Source organism: Schistocerca gregaria, chromosome 7, assembly GCF_023897955.1.
Source record: "Schistocerca gregaria isolate iqSchGreg1 chromosome 7, iqSchGreg1.2, whole genome shotgun sequence".
Classification (NCBI taxonomy): Eukaryota; Metazoa; Arthropoda; class Insecta; order Orthoptera; family Acrididae; genus Schistocerca; species Schistocerca gregaria.
In genome coordinates this window covers 258,602,612-258,615,732 of record NC_064926.1, presented here as the reverse complement: position 1 = coordinate 258,615,732, position 13,121 = coordinate 258,602,612, and the positions used below count along the sequence as shown (strand labels likewise).

The 13,121-nt window shown below is 38.4% G+C and overlaps 1 protein-coding gene across 2 annotated transcripts; it reads left to right on the top strand.

Annotated features, from left to right (window-relative positions):
* Positions 1-543: 543 nt before the first annotated feature.
* On the top strand, positions 544-12,779 carry LOC126282528 (ETS homologous factor-like). 2 transcript variants are annotated; one of them, XM_049982196.1, is made up of 9 exons: positions 559-743; positions 4,527-4,576; positions 4,657-4,801; positions 4,896-5,165; positions 5,494-5,598; positions 5,990-6,085; positions 6,190-6,385; positions 10,398-10,524; positions 12,439-12,779. In XM_049982196.1, the coding sequence occupies exons 1-9, from the start codon at positions 686-688 to the stop codon at positions 12,529-12,531; spliced, it is 1,140 nt and encodes a 379-aa protein (XP_049838153.1). In that variant the 5' UTR covers positions 559-685; the 3' UTR covers positions 12,532-12,779. The 2 variants fall into 2 exon arrangements, with proteins under 2 accessions (XP_049838154.1, XP_049838153.1); XM_049982197.1 differs by lacking the exon at positions 10,398-10,524 and having other exon boundaries at positions 544-743.
* Positions 12,780-13,121: the final 342 nt, after the last annotated feature.

The window sequence follows — 13,121 nt, the reverse complement described above, 5'->3', positions numbered from 1 at the left end:
TGGTTGACTCGCGACATTAGAAACCGACGTCACAGTCGCCTCCTGTTTCTATGAATGCACACTTTTGAGCATACACAGGATTTTACAACCCCCACACTCTCCAACATCAGTATTGATCAGTGTCGTCACTGACTCAATTGCTGATTTGCACCCAGGTAGGTGACACACTGCCACCACGAGTAGTTGATTTTGACCAGAAGGTCGTTCGTGTAAAGCAGGCTTTTAACAACTGCACCGTCACGTTCAATATACAATTATTCATTTACTTATTCTTAAGGCCCTTGAGATTAAAAAAAAATACCTGTGGCAATACCAGGTTTGTGGTGGTATCCTATGATTTCCTTTTTTTTTTCCAGCATGCAGTTGTTGCTCGACGAAGATGCGTCTCTTAGCAGGGCGATAACTTTGCGATATTGCACTCCCACTAGTTGAAGCCCGCGGGGAGGCACGGTGCACGTACAACGAAGCAACTGCAGCGCTCTCCAATTGGTGGGACGCGGCAGCCAATGACGGTGGCGCTCTCGACGGGAAGCCCCGCGCCTGGCTATACTTCGTCCACCGCGGCGAGTCGCAGCTCGTTAGTCTGCAAGCGAAGCTCGGTGCGGCGTGGTCGCGCTTGAGTTCGGTGTAACAACAGTGCAACTTAATAGAGGCTCGGAGACGGACCAAACGCAGTCAGTGCGCCATGGATTGCCCTCTCACAGAGCCCCTGTACCAAGCTTTGCCGGACCCCGATTACAGCGGTAAGTGATACACTGCAGAGAGCAGAATTTCTTTGCCTCTCTGCACTTTCGTGTAAACAAGGTCCAGTGACTGGAGCGGTGTAGCCAGCCGTTAGGGCCGATATTACCCGATGGCCACTGCACACAGCACTCGACACAAGTATTATGTGCTGTTCGATCTGCAAACTTCGTTTCACCTCAGCTAACGTATGGCGCAGCTTTACGCTGCTGTTGAAATTGACCAAATGTAGCTTCAAAATTTCATTCGCATAAGATTATAGCCTAATGGTAGATTTAAAATCTTAAATTTATTCAGTTGTATGTGTCACAAAGCGATTAAGTATTAATATACTCCGTTCGTTGAACTTCATATTTCAGTATCTCGAAACGTATTGAAATCCTGCCGATGTTCGGCGCTGTTAGCATCATTCATAATTTTTGAAAGACATAATTTGTTGCATAATGGAAACTGATAATGTTTGGCTTCCACCTCGATCCCATTGACATTGCTATCGTCTAATTGTCATTCTGCTCTTAAACACATTTTGTTCTGAAATGCGTACGTCAGCTGTACAGCTGAAATTAATCACCTTTCTCCGGTTGGTGGCTTGATTGATAAGGACTTCTGACCGGTTTCAGAAAGTTGAGCATTCTTGTACTGAGGCGCTACTTACAGTGAGATCAATCGAATTAATCTTTCAAAATCTGTACGACGGACTTGATTTTGTGGTGCTTGCGATCGGGTGAGGACGCGTAGCCACGTGTTGTAGTATTCTTTGCGACGCGGTATTCAGTGCATCTGCGTATGTATCGTGCTCCATCGCCGTGTAGCGAGTTCCGTAGCAGCCTGCCACACGGCACACAGAACATCTGACAAGGTGCTCGAACTAAGAGTTACTTGTGTTAACAACTGACAACATCTTCAGCGAAATTTCGTAAAATAGTGCTTATTCCTCTAGAAAAATATTTTGTAGTCAAAGTGCAGTGCAGTACAGTAAATATTTTAATGGAGTAAAAGTTCTCCAGCCAAGGTCTTCCATTCAGTCAAAACTCCAACATTATGTACATCACGTTTACTGTAGTGGCACGTACTGACCGTCGTTGAATACGTTGTACCTATTTATCCGACTCCCATTCGTACTACTGTTAATCCCCTCGAGTCTTTGTAGAAGTTGTTCTTGATATTAACGCCTCTGTAAATTGTTAAAAAAATGTAACTCATTGGTGAATGGAAGCATGCTGAATAGACAAGTTTATTGTGAAATTTCACTCTGCATAGGAGTGTTCGTGGATTTAGAACTGTGTTCGACCGAAACTCGAACTCGGGACATTTTCACTGTCCCAGGTGCAGCGCCAAGTTTTAATCTGCTAGCAAAGTTTGTTTCTGCAGTTTGAAATATCCTATAGCAGTAATTATGTGTAATGCAAATGAAGTAGGACTAAAGCGCTTCATTAATTCTAGGCAGTGGCTTTTCCAATAAACCTTCCTAAGAGTACAGTGCGTGACATTATTCGTCATGAAGTTTAATGACGTTGTACATGACAGTAACAAAGTGAATAGATGCTTGGGTAGAGCTAAGCTAGTCTACATCTTAAGAGCCGTTATATCGAAGGCGTTAGCACGAAAGCTTCTGTGGGGTACTGAAAGCAACATAGAACCCTTGACATCTAAATTATGTTATTACCTTTATAGTTAATCCCTAAAGAATAAGTAGAAATATATCTACCTAAAAATTAAACATAAACAAAATTAGCTGTAGAAAATTAATCTTTTTCTAATGGAATTAGATACCTTGAGAAACCATTAACATTTCATTTCTACAATTTACTCAGTATATGAATCTGTTATCAAAAATCCCAAATTTAGGAATATATTTGGATCAATGAGTTAAAGGTTGATTTGCGGTAGATAATCAAACATTAAATCGACTTATACATTATATTTTGTAATGTCATTTTTAATTGCAGCTATAGCTGAAATTTATCCTTGCACCATACAGGATCAAATAATCACGCTGGGTCATTCCTTGAAGCGTGGTAGGGTAACTCAATTGATGAAAGCATTGTTCGTGGAAGGCAAGTGTGTTACTTCGACGGTGTTAATCTCGATGGGGCGAAAGATTTAGTCGTAGTATTGAAATGCGGTGCCTTCTTCAATCGATGTGATCCAACCAAACAAAATTTTCAAATTCGGTACGAGAAACTCTACACGGCGCATTTCGATTGCCCACATTGTGAAGGATATCGTGACCGAAGCCAGTTCGTATTCTATCTACAGTATCAATTTCTTAATAAACGCCAGTTGCAGTAGTGACCAAAACGTTGGTTCCTAATTTTATGTCAGGACATACCGTGCAACCCGCAATTTTACAGGAACGATTAATTTGAGAAGTGAAGTTGTGTGACTAGCAGCTTCTTAAAGGCAAACCGTGTTAATAAGTTCTCGGTACACGAGCAGCATTAAAGTACTCAGTCTTTCCAGTTTTCATAATCTTTGTAAGGGCATAAAACTATGTCAATTTGGCCTCGTGTAGTTAAATTCACTAACTTCCTACCCTACATGAGGCTACTAGAAAAATTTACAAACTTATAAAATGGTTAACGTCGCGAAAATATCGGAAGGCACGCCCATTAAGATGATATGGCAAATAAGCAGCCGTGCCTGCTTTTTGTAGATGACTCTGTAACGTACTTGATTAAGCAGTTGTGTGCCCAAGATTCGTTCGATCATAGTGCTTCCCTAGTTAGCTGGCAACCTTTTGTAGGTGTAATGTTGCAGATTTCGTGAGTCTAATTAGCTATCGGAAATAAAGCTGAGTGTGGAATATAGAAATGGTAATTACTAGAGTAAGATAGCTACACGTTAAGAGTTTGTTTATATTCTGACAATGCAGTTTTACTTGGGCAACGTTCGTCTCTCATGCAGCATTTTTCAAGGCCTGATGGGCGAGATTTAGTTTTTTACGGACGTTCCGAGCTGTCGTCGGTGCATCATCGGCTCTCGAGAGTTGTGGGGCTGTTGCGTAATGTGAGCCCGCTCGGTTTGTTGTGCCGCGCGGAACTTCTAGGAAGCTGGCCTCGGCGGTTGGCCACATGACTGCAGGCAGCAGCCAATCGCGTGCGAGGTGCGAGTTTTCCTCATGCTCTCTCTTTCCAACGCAGTGGTCGCGTGTGCGTCAAAATACTGTCGACTGTGACGTGTGCGCAGTCCGGGGCGACAGAAGGATGCCACAATCAGGCGGTTGATAAAGAGGAACGAATAATTCTACGAAGGGAAGCCCCCACGGATAACGGCACGATGAGTCAACGCTGATCAAATTGTTTGCGGACATAGAGCCCAAGGTGAAGCATTTGTGTGTGTAACTGAAATCTCTTACCTTGTAGAAATAGTTCGCGAGGGGCACATTGGATTCAGTTCTATTCTGAAGTTTCGACACACGATCACGAATGGCCCATTAGCGTAATTTGTAAGTAATGTGAGGAGACTGCTCCTTGATTTGTAGCAGTGCGATCAGCTGTTGGCGTGAGCTAAGCTTTGGTACCTACTTTGTCAGGTCACTGTTTCGAGCTAACATCTAACGAGTACAGCGTGGTGTAATATCAGAATATGTTGCCAACGAAGCACTCTGATACAACAGAAAATCAGAAGTCATTATTAGGCAGTTGAATTTTTCAATCACACATTGTCGCGACAATACGGGTAATTATTTTATCTCGAGTATAATCTGTTTCAAAATTATTACTAATATGTTGCATTTGATTGATTAACGAATCTGTTAATTTTTACAATTATTTCTGTTGCAGAACTGGTGCCTCAGTCTGCCTACACGGACCATTATTCATGGCACAGCGACGTGAGTAAATGTTTATAGATGCATTGTATTTAGAAATAGTGAATGCAGTGCAGACTGAAGAAAATTTTCATTTATTTCAGTGGCCATCACAGCACATATATGAAGAAGAGCCAGTCTCTTTTTACTCACGTGTGTTCGGTTATGAAAATGACCAGTCATATGAACTGAGGCAACCAGTGTTTGCACCAACCCCACCACCTGACATAATGGACAAGTGTATACAAGGTTTGACATTTACGTTGTTGTATTGGTTCACCAACATCTGATTAAGTGGTCACAATTACATTTGATACATATCTTCACAAAATATTGCTTGCAGATCTCAGCAAAGTACCTGCACATGAATGGCAGAATAAGTGTGTGAAATCATGGACAGTGTTTGATATAATGAACTGGGTCATACACGAATTAAAAAGCAGAGGACAAAACTATGAAAATGCTTGCATGAAATCATTTAGAATCAGTGCAGAAGTTTTATGTACTTTGACAAAACAAGAGTTCGAACAACTTGACCCAAATTTTGGTGCTATGCTCTACGATGCACTGCAGAAGTATAAGAACATGCCACCACCTTATGTGCCTAATGTTGGTAAGTGTTAAAATATATTGTTGCTTTGAACCATGTAAAGATATGCCCATTGACCATTGTGAAATTTAAAACTTCCTGGCAGATTAAAACTGTGTGCCCGACCGGGACACAGTTTTAATCTGCCAGGAAGTTTCATATCAGCGCACACTCCATTGCAGAGTGAAAATCTCATTCTGCATTGTGAAATTTATTTAGTCACATACTGGAAAACCCTATGCATTGTTAATTAAATGAATTGTATAGAACTTCGTAGCAAATGATACTAAAATTGTATTTTAATTAAATGTAACTCACTGATAGACTTCAATGAAGTTTCTCACCATTTCAGCATTGCCCCCAATACAAAACATAAGGTGTGACATGTCCACAGAGGCAGAGCCAACTGTCAATTATGTTGAGATCCAAAACAGAAATTACGGCAGTACCTGTTCTGGTAATTATTTAATTTTTAAAAAGCTGAAATTAAACAATATAAAAAATTAGGCAACTAATCATGTGTAGCTGACAAATGGCCCACAGAAAAAAATAGCAGTATAGACTTCCTTAGCATTCAAAGTGCCACTGGCTAGTATAAGTCAACACACTGCTTCACACCACCTCACATATTCAAGTAGAATGAAATTGTCACCAAGGATCTGTATTTTGTTTCATGCACCAGTCAGCTACATGTGAGTGGGTAGTCTTTCTTCTTTTCTGTTTAAATAATAAATTATGTAATATAAGCAAAAAGTATGTCTTGAGTTGATGCTGATAGTTTTATTTATGTGATAGTATTATCTGTAGGGCTACGAAACAGTTAAGTTGTAAAATTATTTCTTTTGTAGATGGCGAATCAGATTCAAGCCAAATTGGGCAAGAACAAAAACCAAAAAGAAAGCCAGTGCGCTCTCCTCCATCTCGAGGAATACGGAGAAAGCAAGGTGGGTGGGTCAGCTTGTTTCTCCAATGTTTGTAGTAATTATAAACATAATTTCAACACAGTTGGTCTTAATTACTGTTAATGTGAAAACTAATTCTCTTGCAGAAAAGAAGACGGGGCGTCTGTGGGAGTTTATAAGAGATCTCCTTAAGAACAGAGAATACTGCCCCAGTCTTATATGTTGGGAGAATTACGATGAAGGAGTATTTAGATTTGTACGAAGTGATAAAGTTGCTGAACTTTGGGGCACTATCAAAGAAAATCCAAGAATGACGTATGAGAAGCTCAGCCGAGCAATGAGGTAGGCATGTCATTAATGGCAGGTACTTTTTAAAATTAGTACCTTTCTGAAATTACTTCCAGCTCCCTGTAGAATGACATTTATACAAAGAAATTGTATTGAGGGTGGGGACTTCTTTTGCTGGTGTCTTTCCCTGAACTTCAGTTGATCTTCTGAGGTGAACTTTTTCTCCTCCAGGGATATTACATTGATACAGCTTAGGATGTGTTGCAGATTCATGTTTTGTCATTGTATGCACCTACTGTTTCATCCTTTTCAAAACAATTACAGAGGACAGTACATTACACTTCAGAGAATTGTGGTAACAAACATAAATTAACAATGTATCACAAGGAAACGTTTTACCACTAATATTTTCAGTATACATAGTGAATTTATAATGCACGGCCAGTAGTATTCCATTCATTCACTGAAGGTGTTACTTGAAGGAAATGATTGTCGTTGGATGATGTAACAAATCATGTAAACATTTCCCCAGGGTGTAATAAATGGCAGTGCCCTTTGGAGTAGAAAATTCACAATAATTTTACTGAGGACTGAATAGTACCAGACTAAAATTAAGGGTAAACTTCTGAAGCTCATCACATTTAAATACAAAGAGTTAATACAATGAAACACTAAAACTGGTAATAGGGAAGTTGAACGGAAGACTTAGATTTGTTAGGATTCTGAGAAGCTGTACAGAACAATTGTAAAAGTTTCAATCTGAAGACTGGTTTGATGCAGCCTTCCACACTAGACTGTCCACAGCTAGCCTCTTCATCTCTACAAAACTGCTGCATCCTTCATTCATGTAAACTTAAGAGTCAAGTCTTGGTCTCTCTCTACAATTTTTACCCTCTTACAATTCCTCCATTGCAAAATTGACAACTCCTTGATGCCTTAGGATATGTCATATCAGTCAATTCCTTGTTTTAGTGAAATTTTTCCATAAATTTTTCATATTCAAATTCTGTACCTCATCAGTGATTATAATACCCACCCAATCTTCTTGCTTCTGTACCAACAATTTAAATAATTCTACTCTTTTTGTTTGATCTGTTAATTATGTGTTTCACTTTAGTTCAAGGCTACACTTCGGAATAAACAAATTTATATTCAGTGTTGGTAAATTTCTCTTTAAGAATCTTTTTCCTTGCTGTTGCTACTCTGCATTTTATATTCTCTGTACTTTGGCCATCATTAGTTATTTTGCTGCCAAAACTGATCTTCTTTGTGTTTCATATTCTTAAGATTCCCACATAATTACCTGATCCTTGTTTTACTTTTGTGATTCATATTGTGACCTCAGTTCAATACACTATCCATTCTATTCAACAATTTTTCCAAGTCCTTTGCTGTATGACAGAATGACAGTGTTACTGACAAACTTTAAAGTAACTTCAATTTCCTTTCAATATTAGAGAAGGATAGTTGCTAACCACCATTTAACAGGGATACTGAGTTGCAGAAAGGCACAACAAAAAACTGTGCCTATCTGTGACTCAGAATCTTTGCTATATGGTGAGTAGTAACTATCCTTCCTAATTTCCTAATATTGTTACAGTTCATCCTATATTTTCCACTGCTTAATTCCCTTTCCAGATGTATGCTTTATTCCTTCACTACTTGTTCAGAATACAAATTGATTAATGTTGGGACATACTGCAACCTTGTCTGACTCCCTTTTTCCTTACTACTGTCCCTTTCATGCCCTTAAACACTTAAAGTTGTCTGGTTTATATGGATGTTGTAAATAACCTTATGCTCCTTGTATCTTGTCCCTCTCACCTTCAAAGTTTCAGTGTGAATTAAAATCATCAATGTCAAAAGCTTTAAGTTTCTCTGAAACCCAAACCAGGCTTCAGATGTTGACTTGTAGCAGCTTTTCCATTCTTCTTAAATAATTAAAGCCCAACTGCTCGTTGGTTTAATATTGAAACCTGTCAGCACTTGGCTTCTTTGGAATAAAAATTAAGTTTTCTTTAAGTCTGAAGGTATTTTGCTTGTTCCATAAATATTGCATACCAGATGGAATACTTGTTACAGCTGTTTCTCCAGGTGATCTCAATTCCTTGGGACTGTCGTCTACTCCAGAGGCCTCATTTTGATTTAAGTCTTTGTGTGCTGTGTTGAATTTTTCTGGCAGTATTGTATCTCCCATCTTCAGCTACATCAACTTCTCTTTCTGTAATATTGTCCTCAAGTTTGTTTCCCTTATATAAACCCTCTATATAGTCCTTCCACCATTCCACCCTTCCCTTCTTTGCTTAGATGTTAAGTCACATAGTGCTCAGAGCCATTTGAGCCTTCTTAGCTTAGTGATGTTTTGCTGTCTGAGCTATTCATACAGCTGTTTCTCTTTCCTCTCAAGGCATCTTCAATTTTCCTAAATGCTGAATCTTTGTCATAGTAATCAAAGCTTCAACAATTTTGCATTTTTTATCCACCCAGTCCTGCTTTTCTGTTCCAGTTTTGTTTTTGGTTGTATTCTACTTTGGCTGCTTCACCAGTTAGAAATTCTGGCTGATGCCAAATATATTGAACTTGCAAGGCCTGTTCTTTTTGCCTATATGATCCTCCACTGATTTTTCTCTCTTAGACACCCAACCTTCTGTCATATTTTGTTTGCACCATGTGTCAATGAAATGATAGTGCTCCCTTAGACTATCTCAAACTTCTGGTTATTTAAACTTATCCAGGTCCCACCTCCCAAATTTCCTACCTTCCAGTGATTTCTTAAGTTTTAATCTGCAGCTGATAACCATTGAATTATGGTCAGTCCACATCTGCCTCTGCAAATGATTTGCATTTTAAAAACTGATTTTGGAATTTATCTTAAACATTATGTAACCTATCTGAAACCAACTGGTGTCTCTAGATATCTTCCACATAAACAACCTGCTTTTAATGGTTCTTAAAGTATTAGTAATGATTAAATTATACCAGATGGCTTCCTCTTTCATTCCTTTCCACCAGTGTTCTCCTGCTGTTCTTCCTTGTCATTTCCTATTGTGGATTTCCATCCAGTTCCCCACCGAATTTAAATTTTCATCTCACTTAATGGCCTGGATAATTTTTTAATTTCATCATACATTCTTTTAACTTCTTAATCTAGTGTCAGCATATGAACTTGCACTATGGTAATGGGTGTTGTCTTTGTACTTATGTGGGCTACAGCATGTTCACTATGCTGTTCATAGTAGCTTATGTGCATTACTATTATCTTATTTATTAAACATGCTCCTGTTTTGCCCGTGTTTGATTTTGTACTAACCCTGTATTGACCTGGCTTGAAGTCCTGTGCCACTGCACATCACTAATTGCCTATCAGACTTCAACTTTTCAATTTTTCTTTGTGAAGAATACTCTCGTGAGAAAGGGGTCTCACAATCCTCAATCCATCTTCTGGAATGCTTGTATTATTTCTCCTAATATCCTCCTGAGCAGTCCCACTATTGGAGTAGTCTGTAACAATTCTGCTGCCTCTCCCATGCAGATCACTGAATAAGAATTTGTGAAGTGCAGACATAGATAGAAAATTTGCTACTGGCAGTAAGTTTAAATTGGACATTTTATTTGCTCAAAGAGTAGAAATTTAATAAAATTTGCTAGTCTAATTGTTTGGTTTACTGGCATGTAAAATTGGGTTTATTGATACTAAGCTAAATTTGTAGTGCTTTGCATGTTTTTTCCTTCCTTTCACAATTTGGCATGGAGAAATTTTTCATCTTAACAGTGCACGCTACCAAGAATTTGCAGTTTCGTTGAAACGAGCAGTACTGTTTTCACTGGAATTATTGAAACCTTGCTGTCCAGTATGACTGTTACTCATTATAGCTATTTCTGGTCTGTGAAATACTTAGTTATGCATGTGTGGTTGAAATTTGTTTAGTATTTACTTGGTAATGTAATGTTTTTGGTTTCTCAGCTTCTTTAAGAGAAAGTGAATTTTCAGGTGACAGTACATTTTTACGTGGGGTATTCAGATGTAAAACAAAACGTAATAAATCCTTCATTAAACTTTTTCTAGGAATTACTATGCCTCTGGTATTCTTGAACCTGTGCCAAAAACAGGTCAATATCCAAAGAGACTGGTTTATAAGTTTGGCCATGCTGCAATTTGGAAGACTGCTAAAGACTATGGTGGAAATGACAGGGTAAAGAAGCACTTACTTCCCAGATGATAAAAGTGCTTCTGTGCTTGCTGCTAGCTTTACGAAAAGTACTCTAGGGTACTTGAGCTTGTGATAAAGTGCTAATGTGCATTAGCAAATGCTGTACATAATCAAATGAGACTTACCCCTTGATAAGTGTTGCAGATATTGCACACTGTCTTAATCTCTCTTGACTGTGTTCGCACAATCAGTAGTCAGGTTGTTTTGTGACTTTTCAAATATCTTTAGCCTACAGAATAGACGATGTTGTTTGACTGTTCAGAGACTTACCTTTCTGGGTGTAGATTACAATATTTTATCTGTAAAGTTCTCTCTTTGTGTGCCCCAATATAGTTGTTCCCAAAAATCACAAAACTACTCAAAGTATAAGTCATTCTCCAAATAGAGTATTTATAGGTTGAAGAAATGATCTAATGCCACATTTCCCTAGTTTGCAGGTAAACACAAACATAAGCTGCCTGCTACAAGAAAGTAGTCAGTCTTTGAAACTGTAGTAGAGGGCTAGTGTAAGAGTTCAAATTAAGAGCACAAGATTTAAGGTAAATACAGCAGTTGAGAAAACTAACATTCTTATACTGGCAGGTTTTCCCCCATTGACTGCAGAACTTTTTCTCATTCATTTCTCATCAAAGGCTACTGGTATGACTTCACAACAATTGTAATCCTTGCAGGCAAAATTGACAAATAGAACACAATGATAATATGAGGAAAAATAAAATTTGTTATTTTGGTCATTAGTGTTATTGAACAGTTTGAGGTTCTCTGCTGGTGGTGCCTGGTGTCCCAGGTACACGATTAACATATATACCTTGCTAGAAAGTGCTGAGTATTCCCAGAATGAAGCTAGCTGCATAATTTTGGCTGCCACTTTCTTTTAGCATCCCCCTTACCCCTCCAAGCAACTGCAGAAACCTTGGATACTCACAAAAACTTGTTGATGGTTGTCTACCAAGAATTGACTGTCTTGAAGGCCTGCACTTTGTAGACTTCTCCTTAATGAACAAAATGTGTTCATATTTCAGGCCAATTAGCCCCTACTACAAATGCACAAATTAATGTTCCCATTGTTGTACTGCAGCACATTGCAACCTTAAATGACATCCAGTGTTTCCAAAACAGCAAACAAATCACTACTTGTTTCTAAGCAGCACAGAGACAAGTGGTGAACATAAAACAGATTGTTTTTAAAATTTCAGTGTTTCTGTTGTGCAATATATTACTAAAATTTGCTTCGAATGAGATGAATTGGTAGAAAACTACATCTCAATGAGTGAAAGATATTCCTAGTCATTCATGGGTCTATTTTTTAAAGACATTGCCCCTCAAAATGATAGATTCTGAAGGTGTTACACTAGCTCCTGTCAACTCTTTTGCATACTTGATTGGTTTCTTGAATAACAATGGGGGACTGCCTCCAGCAGAAACATGCCTACTAAACAAACTTTGTCAAAGATTGCTAATCAGCTTCTGGTGGGCTGTAAAATTCTGAGGTAAAATTAGTTCTAATTTAGGGGAATAATGAATGTGCAGCTGGTGTGTGGAAAAATAAAGATACTGATAGTACATGTTATGAACACGACTTGTATGTGGGGGGTGGGGGTTAAGAAGAGATTAGGCATGAAAATTTGAATTTTACAGCAGCTCACAACAGATAAGCTGTTAATGCTGTTTGCTTAAAGTGCTTTCTGCAATATTATAAAAAGGCCACTAAATTACAAATGCATGTGTTAAATAACATTGTTTTGTAATGAAGATAACTTCATTTTTGCACTGCATGCCTAACTCATTGCTAACATGAAATTCATTGCATTGCAACATAACCTTACAAATGCTGCTGACACATGTAAAAAGATTGTTAAAATCATGTGAAGTTTTAATGAAAACCTTACCTTCTAGGTATTACTACAAGAGCAAAGTTCTTCTTCCTGTTCTGGGGAGGCGGCTCGTGTACAAATTTGGCCCTTCAGCTACGAACTGGCAGACACCTAACCCAAATTTCAGATTACCAGAATCAGGGTGAAGTAAATCTGAGACATTTCAAAATGCCTGTGTGTCTGGGATGTGCTTCAGTGTGCTGAGGACATAAAAATGAGACTGAAATGGTACAAAACATATGTTTTTGTAAATATTTTTCACAGAAGATGGTTTTGTGAAAACCAGAGGACCAGATTTTTTATACGTATGCCACAAAGTGTATATTTAATTTGTACATAAATAAATGTTTTCCTTTATTTAAATACGACATGGTGCCTCTTTCGAAGTGTCCTTCCTTCCCTCCCTCCCCATCTGCAACTGGGAGACAAGTGAAGGACTGACTACGATTTTCTGCTCTGAAGGAGTATGCATTGTTAAATGCAGGTATGTTATGGCAGTCAAAGTTAGGACTGAGGCACCATAGTTTGTCTGCCATTATTCCACAGTAGTCCATAATTTATTTCAACATACTGTACTCAGAAAAAAGTGTACTTCTTAAGACAATGAAATTATGAAAGTATGGTTTGAATGTGTTAGATTGAACCAAACTTCAGAAAGACAGAAATTCACCTTTCTGTAGTGTAATATGTATTTGGAATGTGTGG